This window comes from Convolutriloba macropyga, chromosome 1 (genome assembly GCF_964194025.1).
Source record: "Convolutriloba macropyga chromosome 1, txConMacr16.3, whole genome shotgun sequence".
Classification (NCBI taxonomy): Eukaryota; Metazoa; Xenacoelomorpha; order Acoela; family Convolutidae; genus Convolutriloba; species Convolutriloba macropyga.
In genome coordinates, this window is record NC_134468.1 from 56,536,077 (window position 1) to 56,556,830 (window position 20,754).

Consider the following 20,754-nt stretch of genomic DNA (forward strand, 5'->3'; position numbering starts at 1 on the left):
GTGTAAGTTGCTCTGGGGTGCATTGGTAAGCAATGTACCTATCTTCATATATTTTTTTCCGGCCATAAAAATTGAGCCTAACGTAATATGTTTTGAGACGCGTTATACCGGCATTTTTAAGCTACTAATCTGTACATGTTTTGCGCTCATTAAGCATTTCCCATAACAAAAACAAGCGATCCAATAATGCCATTAACAAAATATTCCTGATCTATTAGGGGCAATAGACATATGCACATATGCAATACGCATTGGTAGCATAAATGATAGGACCTATGGCTGTGAAGCGAGGGGCATTGGTTCACGGTTGAGTTAGTGTCATAAATGGCCACAATCTCGGGTAAATGTTTTCTTTAATACAATTCTGTCTCTTTGGCTCTCGGTCTGTTTTCATTGTTTCTCTCCAATACTTTTTTAACTTCTTTTTGTTGTAAGCTTCTTTTTTTATATATAAAATTTTAGTCGCACTTGAGCGCAATGGTAACGTTCTTATCATCACATGTTTGAACGGTGCAGCCCAGCGTAGTAAATGGGTTTAGTTACTCGCTTTACAGCCAAATTTCAGTTCCTAATCTGCATGGATTTTGCGCTCGTTAAGCTTGCGGCATAGCCAAAACAAGCGAGCCAAAGAGGGCTTTGACCCAAAATTGGCTTACGCACAAAGTAGGCGATAGCAAAACGCATCTGCAGCGTAAGAGATAGAACCTCTAGCTGTTAAGACGTGGTCATGGTTTGACGTCCGAGTTAGTACTTGAAATGACTACTGTATTCTTGGCCCAAGATTTGGAATTGGTTGTTTTCAATACACTCCTGTCTGTCTTTCTTTTCTCTCATCTTTAATCCGTTCTTATCTTTGCTATATTTTTTCCTTTCTCGTATTTATTGTAAGTCGCACATCACCGGAATTTTTAACGGCGCTCCTATTACGGTTTTTAACGATCCTTTTTGAATGCTTAGTAGCGTAAGACCCACTTAGGTTTTCAGACGAGCTTTCATGCCATATTTAAGCCCCTAATTTGCTATGTCTTCGCTCTAATTAAACATGCCGCGTACCAAAAACGGCAAGGGAAAGTCGCCATTGACCAGAAATTTGCTTATATACCTGGTGCATCAGACCATAGCAAAACGCATGGCTAGCGTAATGGATAAAACCGTTGGTTGTTATGCGAGGGGCAAAGGTTAGCGCCCGAGTTGCTGCCAAAAATGGGTCCTATTTTCTCGATACAACAAATGGGTAATTGTTCATCCCCTCCTACCTGTCTGTTTTGCTTGTCTTTGATATTTTCTTTCTTTTTCTTTAATTCTTTTTGGTATTATTGTTTTGTTATTTTTTTTCGGTATATCTATTATAGTAAATGTATGTCTAAGTTGAGCGGAATAGTTAACAGGGCTCTTATTTTTACATGTTTTTGTGAATCTTAAAAATTGAGCCTAGCGTAATATGTGAGTTATGAGACGAGCTATATCACAATGTTTAAGCTACGGATCTGCAGATGTTTTGATTACATCAAGCATGCGGCATAGCAAAAACGGCGAGGCAGAAATCATGAACCCAAATTTGTTGATGTACAAAGTGCAATAGATAATAGCAATAGGCATCGGTAGTGTAAGGGATAAGACCTATGGTGTTCCGCATGTGTTCGCGTCTTGAGCTTATACCCATAAAGCTTCATATTTTTCCGGCCCAAAAATGGATACGTGTTTGTTTTTCATACAATCCTCGGTCTGTCCGTTGTCTGTTTTTTTGTTTTTTTTCCTTCTTCTAAATTTTTAATATATCAAGTGTAAGTTGCTCTGGGGTGCATTGGTAAGCAATGTACCTATCTTCATATATTTTTATCCGGCCATAAAAATTGAGCCTAACGTAATGTTTTGAGACGCGTTATACCGGCATTTTTAAGCTACTAATCTGTCCGTGCCGCTTGTTCGCACCCGAGTTGTTGCCCATAAAGGGTATGATATTTTTGGCCTAAAAATGGATAGGTGTTTGTTTTTCATAAATCCTCTCTCGGCCCGTCTCTGTCTTTCTTTTTAATTTTCTTGTGTTACAATTTTTTCCTGTCTGCTAAATGTCTAGCATATCAATTGTAAGTTGCTCTGGGGCGCATTGGTTAGCAGCGTTCCTATCTTCATTTTTTTATCTGTCCATACAAATGGAGCCTTGCGTAATGTATGTGTTTTTAGACGCGCTATACTGCAATGTTTAAGATCCTAACCTGCACATTTTTGGGTTATGGACTTTCGCAAGCGGAATAAAAACGTTTTAACTAAGTAAAATAATCAAATAACTCTAATAATTGCTATCTAGTATCATCAGTGTGAACCGAGTATTGATTCACAGCACCATTTCTTGAAGATTCATATCAATTTAATGACTTGAATCAATCTGATTAACTGGTAAGTTAAACTTCCTAATATTTCTAACTAAGTTTAAGACTGTAGTTTGGATCGCAATTCCAGCAACTATCCTCCGAGATACCTAAAAACTTCTGCTAATGCCAGGTAAAACCGGTCAGTTTTGAGCCGTGTTGAAAAACGTTAAAAAGAACAGTTGAAAACGAAAATTGAAAGTTGGTTATTATTTTTTTAAAACAAATAGTGTGATTTTCAAAGACTTTTGGGCGTCCGTTTCAGACATTTTGTTTGACTTTAAATGTTCAGTTTTATTGGAGCAGGTTTGCTAAACATGTTTTTTTTAGAAACATTTTATTTGAAAAGTTCAATAGAACTAGTTTTTTTAAACTTAAAATAGTTAAAATTTTTTCCTAATTCGGTAGTTATTTCGGTTTTATCCTCAATGTCGGCAGCTCACTTAACCCTGAAAAGCTTTCTTTGGATTAGAAACACTTTATCTGATTAAAGACGTAAGATAATTAATTTTTGAGATTTTGTCGGCTCTGCTTGATAGTCAAGTAACTTCTTACACGATATCCTGGTTTCAATTAACAATTACACGATATCCTAGTTTCTTTTTTTTTCTGTAAGGGTGATTTAAGCACATCCGCATAGACGAAGCTTGAAAGGTCGGAAATGTGAATAATCTGGATAACTTCAAGCTTTAATTTTCCTCGAAATATGAAAATTTTTAGTCTTTTTTAACAATTGATTCAGTTTTAAACGCTTTTCGATTATAGCAATATTTTTTCTCTCTGTGAAAGATATAAATCGGAGGAAATTGACTTCACCTTCACAAAAAAGCCAGGTTATCATAAAGTTTCTAACCGCCAAAAAAATTATGGGTTGAACAATTATGAGAATTTTTTTCAAACAATTTTTCCCTAGGCATTGAAGATAAGAGGCTGAGCATGCTACTGCATGTGTTTAGTGTCCAAAGGTGTAGCTGTTAAAATTTTGAAACTTTTTTCCCGCTTCAGTTTTAGAATCTATCTTTTAAACTTTATTTTTTTACTGGTTAGAAATAGCATTTGTTATTTTTAATTAAATAAGATGGGTTTCCGAAACGTATTACTGCTGTTCAATTGAGTAATTTTTCATTGGTCTGAATTAACGAAGTCATAACGCATATGTATGATAATTCAACCACAAAGTAAAACGCTGAAATTTTGACCAATTTTGAAGTTTTGAACGTACCATCTGCAGTACAGTACTAGCTACGTCCAAAGTGGGTTTTTTTGTTCAGACAATTTTGGCCGATCGATATATTCATCGTAGAGACTTGAGACTGGTATCATTCGAAAGCTCGTCCAGCGTAGAATATGGAATTATAAAGATTTTTTTAATTTTCGTTTTTAACAGGGAGTTATCGAGCGAATTCCGTTGTTTTGATTCCGGAATTCTTGCCTAAAATTTCGTCAATCTTGCAAAATTTTGTTAAAGTTTTGAGGAATAGTGTTGTTGATTTTATTTTCAAAGACAAAACAATGTTGTCGAATATTTTCATTAGAATTTTTTGTCAAAAATTCTGGCCAAATATTTCAAAATTCAGCCCTTTTCATCAAAAACAGCCAGAAATAAGCTTCTTTAGTCCACTTCGATTAAATTTACCGGAAGTACACACCCAAACATCACTAACACTATCTTTCAAGACTCAAAAGAGGGCTATTCCTACTTAAACGTCCGATGAGATTTAAACTTTGCCGTTTTTTGCTAACTTTACTCGTTGATTATCAAAAAAAGCAGCATTTATTTTTGATTTTTTAAATAACAAATTATCTATATCTATAACATTCGAAAAATTACGTGTTCCCAATGGGCAAACAGCATTAGCATGGCTAGTTTTGGACCAATCTGGGACTGTTAGAATCCAAAAAGAATTCAGATTGTAATCAGTCGCTCTTTTTTTTTAAAAAAAAATCGATATTTTTTATTAATTAAGAAACGGAACATTTCAAATGCTAGATTTTTTTTTCAATTTTAGGTATTTGCCCATTTTTCACGTTTTCTAGTTTTGTCGCATTATCACGTTTTTGACAACTCACATATCACATTATTGGTGCTCAAAATAAGGCACAATTGAACATATTAAAATCCTTAAAGCTATAGATTAAGGTTTTAACGGTTTCGACACTACTTTCTTGAAGAATTTAATTGAATTTTTCAATTTTATCGTTAACTGTCGTTTTTACTTTGTCGTTTAAGTCGTATGAAATTTACAGTATACTGACAGGTTTCATTGGCTTTTCTTGAAGAAATAGATGAGCCTATATTCTGTAGATAGCTGATGGCTTTCATGACTTTGAAAACAGTTGTTTTCCAAAATGAAAAAAACTTTTCAACTTCGCAGTTTTGTTTTTTTGTCTATTTGTGACCTAGTCTCGTTATTAAAAGGTCAAATATGCCATTATTGGTGTCAAGGGAAGGTGTCAAAAGGATTTGTTGTCACAAAATATTTTGTTTCTAAAGAATTCGTTATGATTTTTTACAAAAAAAGCAAATTAATTCTTGTAGACTTGACACATAGTCTGGATATTTGCAGGTCTCATTGGCTTTTTTTGGACAAATAAACGAGCCTACTTAATTAGTTGATTTTGTAATTAAGGGCTGACTTTGGAAGTAAGTTTGTTTCCAATAAAAACAAAAGTATTACTTAATTTAGCCCATTTTTTGTTTATTTGTTACCTGGTCTCATTAATGAGAGGTTACATAATACCTGTTCAAAAAAAGCGCAATCTAACATAATTTGAGGGCCAAAAATGGCTTTATGGCTTCGACAGTGTTTTCTAGCAAGTTTTAATTGAATTTTTGTTTGTTGTCTTTTTGTTGTTCTTTTTTAACCTAAAAAAAATGAATAAGGACAGGCCTTATTGTACTTCTATAAAGCATTGGTAATCGTAAACCTATGGGATTTTTATTTCATTTCTAATGGTTTTCATTACTTTGAAATTAATTGTTTTTAAAAAAGTAAGCGATTTTTTAACTTTACTGTTTTTCTTCTTTTTTGTCTAATTGTTACCATCTTTTTTGTCTAATTGTTAGCAAGCCTTATTATGAACTAGTCCCATATCTTTTCTGGCGAATTACAAGTTGTTTTTTAGTTTCAGTTTTATCTGACGCTTTGTTGACTTTGTTTTTAAGTTTTGTTTTTAAAACGTACATAAAGTTTTTTATGTAATTAATCTTTGTTGTTGTTGTTGTTTGATTTAGCTGTTCGTCTTAACTCGCTTTCTTAATATTGGCATGTCTCATCAATCTAATGCATCATTTTTTACTCTACTGAGTCATTTGCTTTAAATTGTTGGATTTTTGTGTTTTCTATCTGTTCCTCTTTTGGTAGACAATTTTGCCAAAATTCTGGATGAGCGGGGTCGGAACCTTATGTGCGAACGCACATTACCGAGCCTCCTCGTTTAATCAACTGTGCAAGATCTTATTGAAGTTCAAAAGTCAATGTTGATGGCTCTCTCAACAAAAACTCTGAAATCGCAATAATCTGAACTCTGATTCCTTTCTGAGGACAATAGCTATTCATCGAATTTCCGGTTAGGAGTTTTGTAATTCTTTGCACAATATCAAGAGAATATGCCAAACACCATTTTAAGATTTATCTGTTTTTAAATAGTCGAATAGTTTACTTCAAAAGACTTGATGGGACTAAAAGTTGGGGCTCTGTTTTCAATTTTCAGAAATCTAACAGTAATAGGTATCTAGTTTGTTGGAATATGGAATATTTGATAGTTTAATTCAGATGTATGTGAACAGGTTTTCCAACCTCTGTAACAGAAATGGGTTTGAATGTAAAATTTTCGCGCTGTTCAACTAGGTTTGTTTAAATGTTGCTCCTTACCTTCGCAGAATATTTGCATATCATATATGGCATTTCATTGCACAGGTCTTAAATGGTTTTTGAAAATTTATTTTTCCGACCTCGCGTTGGCGGGGAGGCTATATGCTCGACTGTTTTTTTTATTGAGTCAATTTTGGATTATCCACAGAGTCAGAGAGACAATGTCCGTGGTATCATTAGAAAGCCCGTCAACCGCACTAGATGTGATAAAAAATGTTTTTGAATTTAGTTTTTTTTCGGAGGAGAGATTGTTGTTTTTGATAACATTTTCCTTTGTTTTGCCAAATTATCTGAAAGTGCAGGCGTAGAGACCTCTAAAACAATCTAAGTAAATAAGTAAACTCAGATGAGGGCTATTTTTACTTCAGCATTGTAGTAGAGTGTTTTGGAAATAAAATTTTGCCGGCTTTGAGCTAATTTAAATTAATATTTATCCAAAACACATCATTTATTTTTGATATTTGTTTTTTTTGCAAATTTGTGTTTCGCTAACGTATTAGCGAGGCTAGCTTTGGTTGCATAGTCAATTTTACAATCAAAACGTATTTATGTTTTCACAGAAAAGCTCATCTATTTTATTTTATGGCTTGGACAAGGTATTTTCGTAAACTTTAAATGAATATGCAGTTTTGCCTGAATATTTTTGTTTTGTAGTCTTATAACTTAGCCTAATTAATCAATGGTCCAAGTGTCTTCCTAAAGTGGTTTAAGTTAAATTATTTATTGCTTCAGCTGAATCCTAATGGCTCTTAGGAATTTGCGTGTATCTGTTTTTTAAATATCAATGAATTTTTGAACTCTACTTACTACTTTTTGAGCCTTTAGTAGCGTAGTCCCATTGATGACGGAAAAAATATTAATCTGTTTGGCGTTTTAACTAACGCCAAAAAAATATTAATCTGTTTTTAACTAATGAGTCTGACTGATACTACAATATAAAATAACATTTTGTGATTTTTTGTTTGCACATATTTGTGGATGTTTTGGCGTCTGGCCACATTATCATTTTAACGAAAGGTTCCTTATGTCTTGAAATTAGTTGCAATCGAACATACATCAAGGCTTTGATTGAATTGTTTTCGATTTATAATGGCTTCGCAAATGTTAATTTCTTTCTTAATTTTTGCCTTTCACGATTGTCCCGCTTCAATCGATACCCTTCCGCTGATGGAGGTTAGATAAAACATTATTAACTTCTTATATACCCGATGGCTTTCTCCGGAAGTATGAATGTCTCTCTATTGTCTTCACATAATACCTAATTGTTTGAAGAATTTGATTCTGTATGATTGGTTTCAACAAATGCTTTCTCACTAATTTTCATTGAATGTTCACTTTTTGGCTGCGTTTGTTTTTCTTTTTGCACTTTTGGCCGCTATTGCTTATTACCAGGTCTCGATTACATCTTATAGAATTATAGATGAATCGTTTTAAGGCCTTCAGTTGATATCTGACGTTATATATTTGAAGTTTTTTGTTTTTAAAAAGGTCTGTGGATGTTTGAATTTCGTTTTTTTTTTTAATTTTGCGAACTTGTAACATGGTATCACTATTCATAAGTGCCATTAAATTTTTTGTGATGCAAACATCAATCTTTTGTGTGATGTTATGTTTTAACTGATGGTTTTATAAATTTGACACCATGTTATTCGAAAATTTGCGATTTTTTTGATACTGGTCTATATTCTGTTTGTTGTTTTTCCACATCGAAATGGGGAACTGATTTTTCAAGTTGGGCTTAAGTGAGCATATATAATCTTTCAGTTTATGGTGTTAAGCTTTTCAGCTTTGGTTTTGATGGCTTCAGCACTATGTTCTTAGATTGTTTGGACTTATGGGTCCTGTATTAGTTTCTATTTTGCAGTCTTTTTTATTTGGTCTCAGTAATGACTTGTCTTATTGGCTTTCGGAGTTTTATTTGAATTCATCCAGCGTTTTATAAGTTAAAGGCCGGTTGGTATGACTTAAAATTGATTTCAAAAGTAATTCAATGAATTTTTGAAATATTGCCTTTTTGAAATATTACCTAAATTTTGTGTTTTGCTCCTAATTTTTGTTGTCGTTTTGCTGTTTCTCTGGTCTCATTATTGGGTGTCATCGGCCCTGTGATGTGGCTTTAGTTTTTTTTCATCTAGTGGTTTGAGTTATAGCAGTTTTTTATTCATACGCCAATTTTAATCGGACACTGTGATATTTTGAAATTGTCCTATCCTCATTTGTTGGACTATTAAGTTAAAAAATGTGGATAAGCGGGGTCGGAACATTATGAGCAAAAGCTCATTGCCGAGCCTCGTTGTTTTTTAATTTATCATATAAGAAAATGAAATCTGTATTCAAAATTAGTAGAGTATGAAGTCAAATATGAAAACAGAGATTAAAATAATAGAGTCAATGATGTAATTATTTCGTTAAACAGTTGGTGGAATTATAGATTATATAATCTAACTTTTTGGTGTCTTTAGACCTTGGATGTCTACCAAAATCTGGCCCCATGACGGTACAGCCAAGCCGCACTGTCAAATATGACAACTCAGCCTCCGGTGGTGCAGGTGGCGATACTGCTGACATTGTATCTCCGGGTATGGATGACAACGAGTCACAACCGTTCATGCCTCTAGATAGGGCTCCCTACACACATGGGGGCAAATACGGCATGGAACCAGTGAGGGTGTCTCTCTTCAGATACAGTCTGTTGCTTCTTCTTCTCACTCTCTTTGGCTATGCTGGATGTAGATGGTACTCGAGAAGTGTCCAGTTCAGAACGGTTGTAAGTCAATTCTTCATATTTGTGAGATGAACAGAACACACGTTGTCAGTTTCATCTACGCTTGCACTTACCTGTTTTTTTCTGCAGTGGCGTGGTGCCACCATGTCAACCTAGATATTTTGGTCACCGAACATTGGTGGGACATAATTGTTGGATTGGTAGATAAGTTTTGCGACGTCGTCTTCAATATTCGTTGCTTTTCACAATTGTGAAAAGGCTACCCCCAAAGGATAATCACATTACGCATTGCAGTGGATCATAATTTATTTCATTTTCTTCGCGAATCTTCCTTCGATATTTGCACACTGATCCTTTTGAAGACTACAGGATGTTGACAAGTTTTCAACAACTGTTTCAGAGACGAACCAATGGAGGTGTGTTCGCTGCGGCCGATGGGGCAACTGGTCTGTCAGTTTTGTCACGAACTCTTACTGGGGCTGGGGCCAGTCGCTCTACGGGTGGACTTCTGTCGACCTCACCGCGAAGCGCTGCTACGGCATCACTCTCAAATAATCGTACCAATACACGATTGCTGCTCTTCAATCGCTACTCTTCGGCTGCTGCGGGTAGAGAAATTATTTTTTTTTTAATTTTTGTTTTTGCTACCACTGTGTGCATATAGAAATGTTATAAAACAATGGGTTTTTGTTTTTTCGATTCTATCAGCCAAATTCTGACATTTCTCTTTAAATTGTCAATTGTTTTCTATCATTTTTCTCAAGTTTATAGCCACTACTTATTTACAATAGCCAGGGGTATTATTGGCGCCAACATGGTTAATTGCTCTCAAACGAAGTTTGTAGCAATTATATTAGTCCTGTCGGTCTTTTTTATGCGATTTTTCGCTTGACCGATTTTTCGTCTGACGCTTTTGACTTTTCGTCCTCAAAAACGGGATAAACAGGTAGCGCCCAGCGGGCACTAAGTGCTCTTAGAGCCTTTCAGCTCTGTTTCAGGTTTCAGCTCAAAGTGTTTAGGAGACTTATATTTATGGTGCGAAGGGCGATTCTTAGATGTTGAAGACACCCCCACTGTTGACCCCCCCCCCCTATTGCCCCCCCCACCGCGCTGTTGCCCCCCCCCACCCCAGTGTTGCCCCCACCCCCAATCTGCCCCGGTGCACCCCCATCCCCCCTCCCCCCTCCGTGGCTAGGTACTGACGAACAACCGCTTGCTAAAAACGCAAATTTATTTTTTGCAATTTTTTTCAAGCTTTTTGAAAATTTTTAACATTTTTTGATTTTTATCAGCCCTAGGTGTCAAAGAACCTCCTCTAGGGTTTGATAATAGGTTACTGCATTGTTTCTAGTGGTAATGGAATGGTTTCAACATTTTAACAACGAATTTTAGCAATTTTTTGACAAAAAGTTCAATTTTTTCAAATTTTGACATTTTTTTTTCTTTATTCAGGTCTTTTAAGACCCAGGGGCCAGAAAACATCCTAAGGGGTTTGATAATAAGTTACTGAAAAATTTTTAATGGCCATGGAATAGTTTTTCAACTTCTTAATGTCACCTAGCAATTTTTTGATAAAACTTGCTTTTTTTCAAGTTTTTGAAATTTTTTTTAGATTTTTTGAGCCTCAAGAGCCAAGGAACCTCCTCTAGGGTTTGAAAATACGTTACTGAATATTATTTAGATTAAATGGAAAGTCTTGCAAGATTTTAACATCGCGAATTTCAGCATATTTTTTTTATATTTTTAGCCATTTTCCAATTTTTGACATTTATGCTCATTATTCAGATTTTTTGAAAACTCGAAGGTCAGAAAGCCTCCGTTAGGGTTTGATAATAAATTACTGGAAAATTTTTGTTGGTCATGGATTCATTTTCATCTTTTTTATATCACAAGTTACAGCAATTTTTTAAATAAAATTTGCAATTTTTTTAATTTTTTTAAAAATTTTTGTCATTTCTTAGCTTTCTCTAGCCTCAAGGGCCGTGGAACTTCCTCTAGGGTTTGATATTATATTACTGCATAGTGTAGAGATGTAATGGAATTTTCTTCAAGATTTTATAATTATGAATTTAAGCAATTTTTTAAAATATTTGAAATTTTTCATGTTTTTGATTTTCCGGCAACAGAGGTCCTCGAACCTCCTCCAAGTTTTGATAATAAGCTGCGGCATAGTTTCTAGAGTTCACGGAATGGTAATCATATTTTATGACTCCAGTTTTAGTATTTTTTGGATAAAATTAACAATTTTTTAAAATCTTTATACCGGATAGTCTCTTGAGACAATGAATTGGTTCTCAAGATATTAATGTCTTGCGTAATGTCATCATCTTCTTTGCGTATTGTCAGCATCTCTGATCCCTATTATCAATGAGTTATAGTTGAAATGATTTTCATCATAACTGATCTAACAAACACTTTTTAGGAAACCATTGTTAATTGCTCTCAAAGGCAATTTGTAGCAAATTTATCAACCCTGTTTATCTTTTATGCAAACTTTTTGCTCGGCCGATCTTTCGTCCGACCCATTTGACTTTCGTCTTCAGAAACGGGATAAAGATGTGCCCTGAGGTCACTAAACCGTGGCTAGCTGTTGACGAAGCCAACCGCTCGCCGGTCGTTTGAGAGCAATTCGCCCGACGTTAGTCGGTTATGTTTTTTCAATTCAACTTCTGCATCAAAATTATAATTGCTCTCAAACGGTCTGTAGCAATTACTTTTTTTACTGCAATTTTTTGTTTGACCGTTTATTCGTCGCACTGACAAATTTTACTCATTTTTTGTCTTGAGAAACGGGATATTAACTGTTTGAGGGCATTAATTCACTCAGGAGTTCTTGAATGCCTCACTACAATTTAAGTATGCGGTTCATCGAAACGAAAAATAGAAATTCACGGTTTGACGGGAAATGCTTTAAGTTATGAACCCGCACCCCACTTTACCCCCTTCAAATCCAACGGTTGGCAACTAAATTGGCGTGGCTGGCCTCATGTTTTGATCAGGTTTTCAATTGACTTCTGAAAACATTATAATCATTGTGTGGTCTAAATTCCCCACTCATTCATAATTTTAGGCTGCTATACTGTTAAAGGTCGATTGAAAAGCGCGCCAAAATTAATTCCATTTTTTTTACTTTAGATCATCCGAGTCAATTTAGATCCTATATATGTTGTTATAACAATTTGAAGCTGAATTCCGCTTGGAGAATACAAACAGTTTTATGCCTCGAATTTCAAGCCTCGTGTAATACTAAGCCTCGTGTAATAATAAGCCTCGTGTGGAAAGGACAACCTAGTTTTGGGCGGATTCCATAGTTTGTTTAGTTTTTGTTCCTTGTTTTTGTTTATTCGTGACTTTTCTGTGTTCGCTATACTTAAGCAAAAGCTTTCATGTCTAATTTGTTGTTACTACGTTATCTGCTATACGTTCAAATGATATATTTTTTAAATCTGTACGGTTGATATGTTTTTGCCTTCTGCTTTTTGTCTATCATTTGTTGCCTTAAATTTAAGTTTATTTGGGATCTATCATCTTTAAAATTGTTGAGTTGCGTTTCAAGAGCTGTCACGCTCTTTTTAATTCGTCTAATGATCTTTTGCATCCAGCTATTGTGTTTTCGCAATTGCAACATTTATCTTCTGAACTTCTCTAGATTATTTTCGTACACCTGCCAAACTACTCGATCTTGAATAAGTTGAACATCAAAAGTTCTGCATAAACCACTAATGCTCACACAATGAATGCTCTGATTATTTTTCTTCTTCTTGGACTTTTACTGCTCCTTTGAGTGCCCTTTATAAAGCAGAACCAGTAATTGTTGTAAAAACATCTCGAATTTTTAAACCTTTCCAAGATTTGAGGCACAAATAGTTGGTGTATCATTTTAGGGGCTGCATCTCTTCTTTTTTGTTCTTGCAGAAATGCATCTCCTTGTTAATTTCTCTTGAACGAAGTTCATAGCAATTATTGTAAACGTGTGTGTCTTTTTTTATGCGAATTTTTTGCTTGACAATTTTGCGCATTTCTTCTAGAACATTCTTTGATTTCTCAAGTGACTTTTTCACGCTTTCGTTCTTCATTTCTGAGTGATCTCTATTGCTCCGAAGTAAAGCTTGTTGCTAATATAAAGTCGGTTGCAGCATAGCAGAGGTAAGTGATTCGTAGCGCAGTGGTTGTGGATCGGGAGGTCAGTGGTTCTAATCCAGGCGGGGGAAAGATATTTTTTGCACCCATAAAGAAAAATTGATCTAGGCTACAGCCCCTGAATTAAATTGCCTCGCCTGTTGTTCAAGAGCAATTCTTCCGACATTTGTCGATTTATGTTTCTTTAAGCACTCAATCAATACTTCAGATTGCCAGCTCAAGAGCAGTGCAGAATTCGTTAATTTTTTAGTTAAAAACTTGATGAGGATGACCTGGAATGTTCAATTTTTAATGCTACATTCAAGCGAAGTGTATGTTATTTTTTTCCTATTGCTATTTTTCATGCGTTTTATCAATTGAATGTCTTCGAGTAGCTTATAAAGCTGTGAATAACAGTCATAAATTGAAAGTTTGGTTGAGATGTACTAATCTGCTAGTGCATAGTGCACCAAAACTGCCGAGGAGCCATATGTTCATTCACTGAAGGATACTTTTGCTAAGTTTAAACCCAACTTTTCCTCTTATCAAGTGAGGCTAGCCTCCATATCCTTCAGCTGAACACAGTGTTTGAGAACTGTTAATTCGACGTAAGTCGGTTACGTTTGCGAAACGAAAAAAAACATATTGATGACCGGAAAATTTTGCTTCAATCAGTTTTGCACCAAATCTGCCTTTGTACAATGGCAAGGTGGCGAAGAAAATTCTAAATGTTATAATGAAATTTCAAAAATGCTTCATGTTTTGTCACCGTATTTGCGTAGAAAATACGAAAAAGTGCAAAATGTTTTCAAGTTGATTCTCTATAAACCATGTGTCTTCCCTAATTTTGTGGAGTCCATGGCAACAGCTTGTCAACGTCTTTCAGTGCAGCAAAGCTCCAAAAAACTAATGTGATCATAATGATCTCAAAAAACAATATCTTTACAAAGTGCTCAATGGTTCGTTTTTTGAATATATCTACGAGCCATTAAGCCCGAACCTCAACAAACGAACCAATAAGCACTTAGTGAAAATATCATTTTTTGCGATCATTGTGATTACACTAGTTTTTTTGGAGTTTTGCTACATATATAACGAAATAAAATCCGATATATAACGAATTCAAACCAAACATGGTTTCCACCACTTTGGTTTTGTCCAACTTTGGGGCGGTTCAGTTATGATTTAGATTTTCTGACGGAGCTCATCCAGAAGAATAGCAGTAGTATCTGATTTTTATAGCTGCGAAGCTGTAAGCTGAGCGTAGCTATATTGCGGTGCTCTTGGTTTTTTTTTGTTTCGTCGTCTGACGCTCTTTTTTCGTTTTACATTTGTTCACACAGCAAAGCTGAAAAAGTCAAATTTTCTGAATGATTTCTTCCTCTCACTAACGGCATTTGCGCGCGTGACGTCATTTCTCACTCTCTTTAGCGAAAGTTTTTAGGTTATTTGCGTGATTAGATTTTGATCATACGTGACTTACCTCACTCAATAAAATGACTTTTGCACTTTAAAACTTAGGTTCAATTTGAATTTGTTTAAAGTCAACGGAACTCATATGTGCAGTAAAGGTCCCTAATAAGAGGCTTCTGTGGAATGAATTTTAACAAGCTTTATTGATTTATCGCCGAATGTTTTTTAGCCTAGTTTTTTGAGCGGCGTCGATTTTTTTTCAATTCAAATCTGTATCTGTTTCTATCTCTATTATATGGCACGCAGGTCTATTCTTTCGCAGCTATTCCGGCAATCTGCCGGCTATGTTTTTTATTGCTTTTGATTGCCTCAAAAATTTTGTGCTTTCTTTTTGGCATGTTTGGTGATTGATCTGAGGCGTATATCAGGAAAGGTTTTAGGAAAATGCGCATTTTATAACGCATTGTATAATGCATTGTTATACTTAGCTTCGTTAAAAAAAACATTTTCGCAACGCTTCTGTCTAGTCTCTATAGCGTAGATCAAAACTTTTCCACTGAATCTTGTATTGCAGTCGTACGGTATGAGCTTCCAGAAATTATTTGATTCAGAAATGTCGGTGCAACAAATATTTTGTTCAAAACGAGATCTGAGAGGACCATATTTTAGCCAATCGTTGAAAGACCTTGGTCAATTAGACGAGACAATCTTAGTTGGTTAGATTTCAATTTCTACAGATCCCCTTAACACCTTGCTGGAGAACTAACCATTTGATCCATAATAGAGAACTTAAAGTACACATTTTAAGTTTTAAACCAAAACAATTAAATTCAATTTCAGGCAAAACTTGTCGATTATGTGCTGAATTTTGAATACCCTTTACAATAATATCATTGTGAAGGTCCCATAATGTTTGCGAAAAATTTACGCCGCGGTCTTTTATCCAATTGGCCTGTTCAATCTGATGTTCTTGGTCAGCCCAATTTTGAAGCGAAAAATCCATAAACTTGATCGCTCCAATTGAGGGCACTTTCATTATCAGCTTGTCAGACTGTTTGAAGCATTCAGAGAAAATAAGAGCATTCAGAGAAGACTCCTGGTAGATCGATTATATGAACCGATACCAAAGTTTGCAAAAAAATAATTCGTGTGGTCCGCCACTGATTACGTTCACATAATTCGACATAAAATTTAAAGTAACTCGCTGTCTTTGGGTACCTAATCGATGCCATTTGAAGAATAGGAGGAATTTTTTCAGCAAAACCATTTTGAAAGCGTTTGTGAATAAAAATTTTGAATTAATTGTCGAACGCTTCCGCTATATCAAGAGAAATAGATTTTTTAGTCTCTAGCTCGGACTATAGTTTGTCACTATATACAAGGACTTGAGTTATTGCAATAGGTTGGTAAAAATTTTAATTGAACAACTGAAAATGATGATGTGGTTTATCAGGAATGGCGCAGCTCGTCAACCGGATTTGAATCAGTTTTGACTGTAGAGATTTCCTCCAAGACTTCTAAGCAAATATTGTTTTTGGCAATCCTAGCACCATTTCGTATCGATTGAAAAGAAAACGGATGAAAGATGACTGTTGAAAGCTTTACATCTGTTACCAGGTCCATTAACTTGTTTGCCATTGTGCATCATTTTTGTTGTGATTGAACTTTCTTCTGAGATACTCTTTAGTTGTTTGTAAGCTTCATTTGGAGTCCAGCATTTCACTTCTCCAACAAACTTTTGTCTATCTCTCAATGGAACAATTTAGTTGATTTGCTATAACGCTAACTTTGGATGCATTTTTTTGGGGCTGGCAGTCGAAACTTTGATCTATAAGTGAATGGACCTAGAAGACGTATAAAGAGAGGGGTCATTGGTCTACGACGAAGATATTGCAGACTTCCTTGTCAATTAAACGTTGTTGTAGAAGATTCCCGTCGCTTCGGTTACACTGGAATTTGTATTCAGTGGATTGTAAAAATGCTCCTTGATCTTATTCCAATTAGCATTGAAACTTAATCTTTGAAAAATAGATAAGGCTTTGTTGATACAATCTTTGAAGATTGTCTCAAATTCATGAACACATGCCACTTAAGTATCGAAATATCTAATTGCCGTGTACAGCTATTATAAAATTTTTGCTTTTCTAGTTATTGGAGACTAACATTTATCAATTTTAGAGAATTCAAGATGTAGGGATAGTTTCTAGAGTCAGCTCTTTTATCATATTGCAGTAATTTTAAGATCGGTAATTTTCGATCTCGGACCAGGAAATGAGTCTCAGGGCTGATATGCTGTCCTCATCGGTGTGAATGGTATGGGAATAATCTGAATTGACTCTAATATGCAAAATCGTATTGTCTTTTAATGCATTATTTCTCAATAGGTTCAAGTGGGCGTGGACGTGTGTACGGTCTGCGGACTGCAGCTTCAAGTGGAGGAGGTGTGGGAGAGAGTAATCTAGGAAGAGACGCGGATGGGATGGGACAAGGTGGCGAGATCGACGAGGCCATTGAGGCATGTGTCCGTGTTCTCATGAGGAGTGACCCCAATTTTGCTGTGCAATTTGCCAAAAACTATCGAACCAACAACACTGATGCAAATGCAGCTACTCAACACCAAGCTAACAGCATAGATCTTGAACCTAGTGAGTTACAACTTGTTCACCTCGTTTTTCGTTTTTAATTCAAATGTTTAACACAATTGCATATTCTATTTTAGTTGAACAGATTTTAAAATTGTGTTTGTGCGTGCGCTAGTTGTGTCTTTCTATGCAACGTTGCTGGAACGTTCTAAAATATTCTTTTGCTCTCTTGAGGGATTTGGCATTTCGTCTCGGGGGCTATCATTCTGAGAAAGATCCCCCACTTTTACACCACCGCTCACAGCGCACAAACATACAAACATTTTACCCTCCCCCGAGATAGTAAGCCTCCCGCGAGATAGCTACACTTAAAGCCAACACCTCGCCTGTCGTTAGAGAGCAATTCGTCCGATGGTAGTCGGCTATGTTTTGTTTGTGGCGTCTTTTGTTGCGGGGCTGTTATTGACTTTCTCTTGGTCTTTACAATCCAAAGGATTTGGATTGATTTGGTTCGCTGTCTTTCTTACGACTCAAAGAGGAGTTATGGTGATCTATTTTTTTTAAATCGGCGACGTCTCTTTTCACAGGATGTGAAGTCAAATGCCGTACGTGAAAACACGTGTTTAGGTCAATCTGCTGAACAAAAGTCAAAAGCAAAGCGAAAGAAAAAGTGGATTTTGTTCACGGAGCAGTTTAAGAGAAAGATCAAGAAGATTGGCGCAAGGCGAGTGACGTTTTTTTTGGAGAACGATCGGCTTTTTCAAAGCGGTTTTTAGTTGTACCATGGTTTATTGCTGGTAATGGTATGTTTGGAAGCCTTTTCAATCATCTGAAGCAAATCGTAGACTTTGAGATGTGATTTTGAGCAATTATAGCCATTTCGCTTCATTGCATTTCAGCAATTTTTTATCTAGTGATCTTCCGATTTGATTGATATCGATTTTGAGTTGTTTTTGTTAAAGAAAATGGACTAATTTTGGTGAAATTTTGACCCGTTTTTGTCTGTCTTGTGCACATTTCTTCTGATTTTCAGCTCTTCGCAATAGTTATTTTTGTTCAGTATTTACTTGAGAGCTATTGGATGGGTATTGTTATAGCTGTAAGTTGAGCGGAGCTATATTGCGGTACTCTTGGTTTTCTTCTTTGTTTCGTCGTCTGACTCTTTTTCGTTTTACATTTGTTCACACCCTAAAGCTGAAAAAGTCAAATTTTCTGAATGACTTTTCCTCTCACTAACAGCATTTGCGCGCGTGACGTCATTTCTCACTCTCTTTAGACAACGTTTTTGAGCTCATTTGCGCGATTAGATTTTGATCATACCTGACTTACCTCACGCAATAAAATGACTTTCGCACGTTAAAATTTAATTTGAATTAGTATACGGTCAAAGAAACTCATATGTGTAATAAAGGTCCCTAATGAAAAGGCTTCTGCGCAATGAATTTTAACAAGCTCTATTAGTTTATCGCTGAATGTTTTTTACATAGCTTTTTGATCAGCGTCGATAACTTTTTTCAACTTATATCTGTATATGTTTCTATCTCTATGATGCGTCGCGCAAGTCCATTCTTAGCAGCTATTCCTGCAATCGGTCGGCTATGTTTTTTTAGGAGTTGACACTTCAAGGTTATATAGGACATATTTCACTGTAATTAATGCACATTTTTCAGTTTTTTTGTGTTCGTTCTTTTTAATAGTTGGTAGCGGCCTTGTTGATCTTTCGATTTGGTTGATATTCATTTGATATCTTTAAAATTTTATTTGTTAGAGTTGTATTTGTTAAATAGAATGGAAATTTTTCTTACTGTGTTTTTTGAAAGTTTTGTTGTCTGTTTCTTCTGTTCTTCAACTTTTCGCAATAGGTATTCTTGTTCACTATTTAGTTGAGCTATTCAATGGGTATTATTATTAAGAAGTCACACTTCAGGCTTATCACGGGGTTAACTGTACTGAATAGTACAAATTTGTAATTTTGAAGGTCTTCCTGTGTTTTTTTTTGTAAGAATAATTTTTGGGAAGCACCGTTTAGCATTTTGTAGAGATTTTGTCAAGATTTCGTTTCATGTTTTACTTTTTAGATTTAGTTTTTCTGTTATTATTTACCGTTATTCTTTCAAAATGAAAATTGTTTCATTGATGGCCGCTCAAATGCTAGCATTTAGACGCTCTACTTTTTCGTACTAAATAAGGACATGTAGGGTCATGGGCTTTGGTGACTGCCTTAGTTTGACTTTACTGTTAAAAATTTTTTTCGGGTCGTTAGTTAATTTAATTCTTTGTATTTTGATTCAGGGCTGGTAGTGCTATATTCTTTATTCGCTTTACTTTGTTTTGTTTTACATAAGTCTCGATTTTCACGTTTGACTCCCGACGAAGCTCACTCTCTTTACTGAACGGATTTTAAATCAGTTCATTTAATGAATTACGCGATATAGTGAATACGGTCAAGGTCAAACCAGTGAAATCAAAGGAAACGGGATAAAGCAATGATGGCCACTCATTAAGTCATAATGCATTAGGCTATGAAAATTCATTAGAGCGATTGCTTTCTGTTATCAATTTTAAGCTAAGTAGCCTTCAATTTAGAAGCCCAATTCTTTAATTTTAGAATATACGTTGAACTGCAAACTAAATTAGAACACCTTTGACGCTTAAAAAGAATGTAACAATTTCTACATCTTTTTGTTTTTCTTTTTCAATCCTGATGTGCTTTAAGGGAGTCAATTGATGGCTATTTTCCGGCAATTTGCTGGCTATATTGAGAAGAGGCTCATTTGATGTGCGGCAATTAGACTTCTGTTTTTGTTGTGCTTTCTCCTGCTTTTTAACTAATTTCTGAAGATTGTAACTGCGATCTAATAAACATACTTGTTTTTTTAAAATTCATCAAGGGTAGTGAATGGTTAATGACTTAGACGCTGTTTGTTTTATTAAAATATCAGTAGTTTTTTTGGTTGGCTGATAAAATGGTAGATCCATCATAGTTGGCTACTGAGGCTTAAAATTGAAATAGTTGCTTCATTTCACAGCGACTTTTTTCATAGCGATCTTTTCTACTGCTTTTAATTTACCAAAAATGTTTTTTTGGCTTCAACTTTTAGTCAATTTTATTGGCTTCGACTATTAGTTGCAGTTATCATCGACTTGTTTACCATTTGTTTTTGCTGAATATCAGTCGAAAATGTTTTTAATGAGCTTGCCAAAAATGTTGTTGTTTACCAAAAAATGTTTTTTTTGCTTCAACTTTTAGTCGTCAATTTTATTGGCTTCAACTATTAGTTGTAGTTTTCATTGACTTGTTTACCATTTGTTTTTCCTGAATATCATTCGGAAATGTTTTTGAGTTTTTCTAATCCTGCTTGTTTTTTTTTCTTTTTTCATCCCATTTTTACCGAGCGGAACTGCTAATGGTTTGTTTCATGACTTCTAAAGTTGTATTCCGTGCCTCGGATTGAGGATTTTATTATATAGATTTGTTTTTTTTTCTTCGACACTATCGATTTTCAAAAAGATTGTTTTTTGCCAAATTTTCTTTTCCCCTTTTTGCATTGTCTGTTATTAGTTTCCACAAGTTTTTTGTGTTGTTTACCCATTCTTTTGATGCGTAGTGTTATTATATCTAATGTGTTGCTTAAATTGATTTTTATTGGTTGTTTTAATTGATTGATAAT

The 20,754-nt window shown here is 35.1% G+C and overlaps 1 protein-coding gene across 2 annotated transcripts in view; it reads left to right on the forward strand.

Annotated features, from left to right (window-relative positions):
• LOC142340622 (RUN and FYVE domain-containing protein 2-like) overlaps positions 1-20,754 on the forward strand; it is a 208,602-nt gene that overhangs the window by 63,398 nt on the left and 124,450 nt on the right. Inside the window, exons 6-8 of one of the 2 annotated variants that reach the window (XM_075391325.1) lie at positions 8,707-9,011; positions 9,370-9,577; positions 16,886-17,146. The exons of the other annotated variant lie outside the window; for it this stretch is intronic. Coding sequence (XP_075247440.1) covers positions 8,707-9,011; positions 9,370-9,577; positions 16,886-17,146 — 774 coding nt within the window. The remainder of the gene's footprint in view (positions 1-8,706; positions 9,012-9,369; positions 9,578-16,885; positions 17,147-20,754) is intronic. 2 annotated transcript variants of the gene reach the window in all.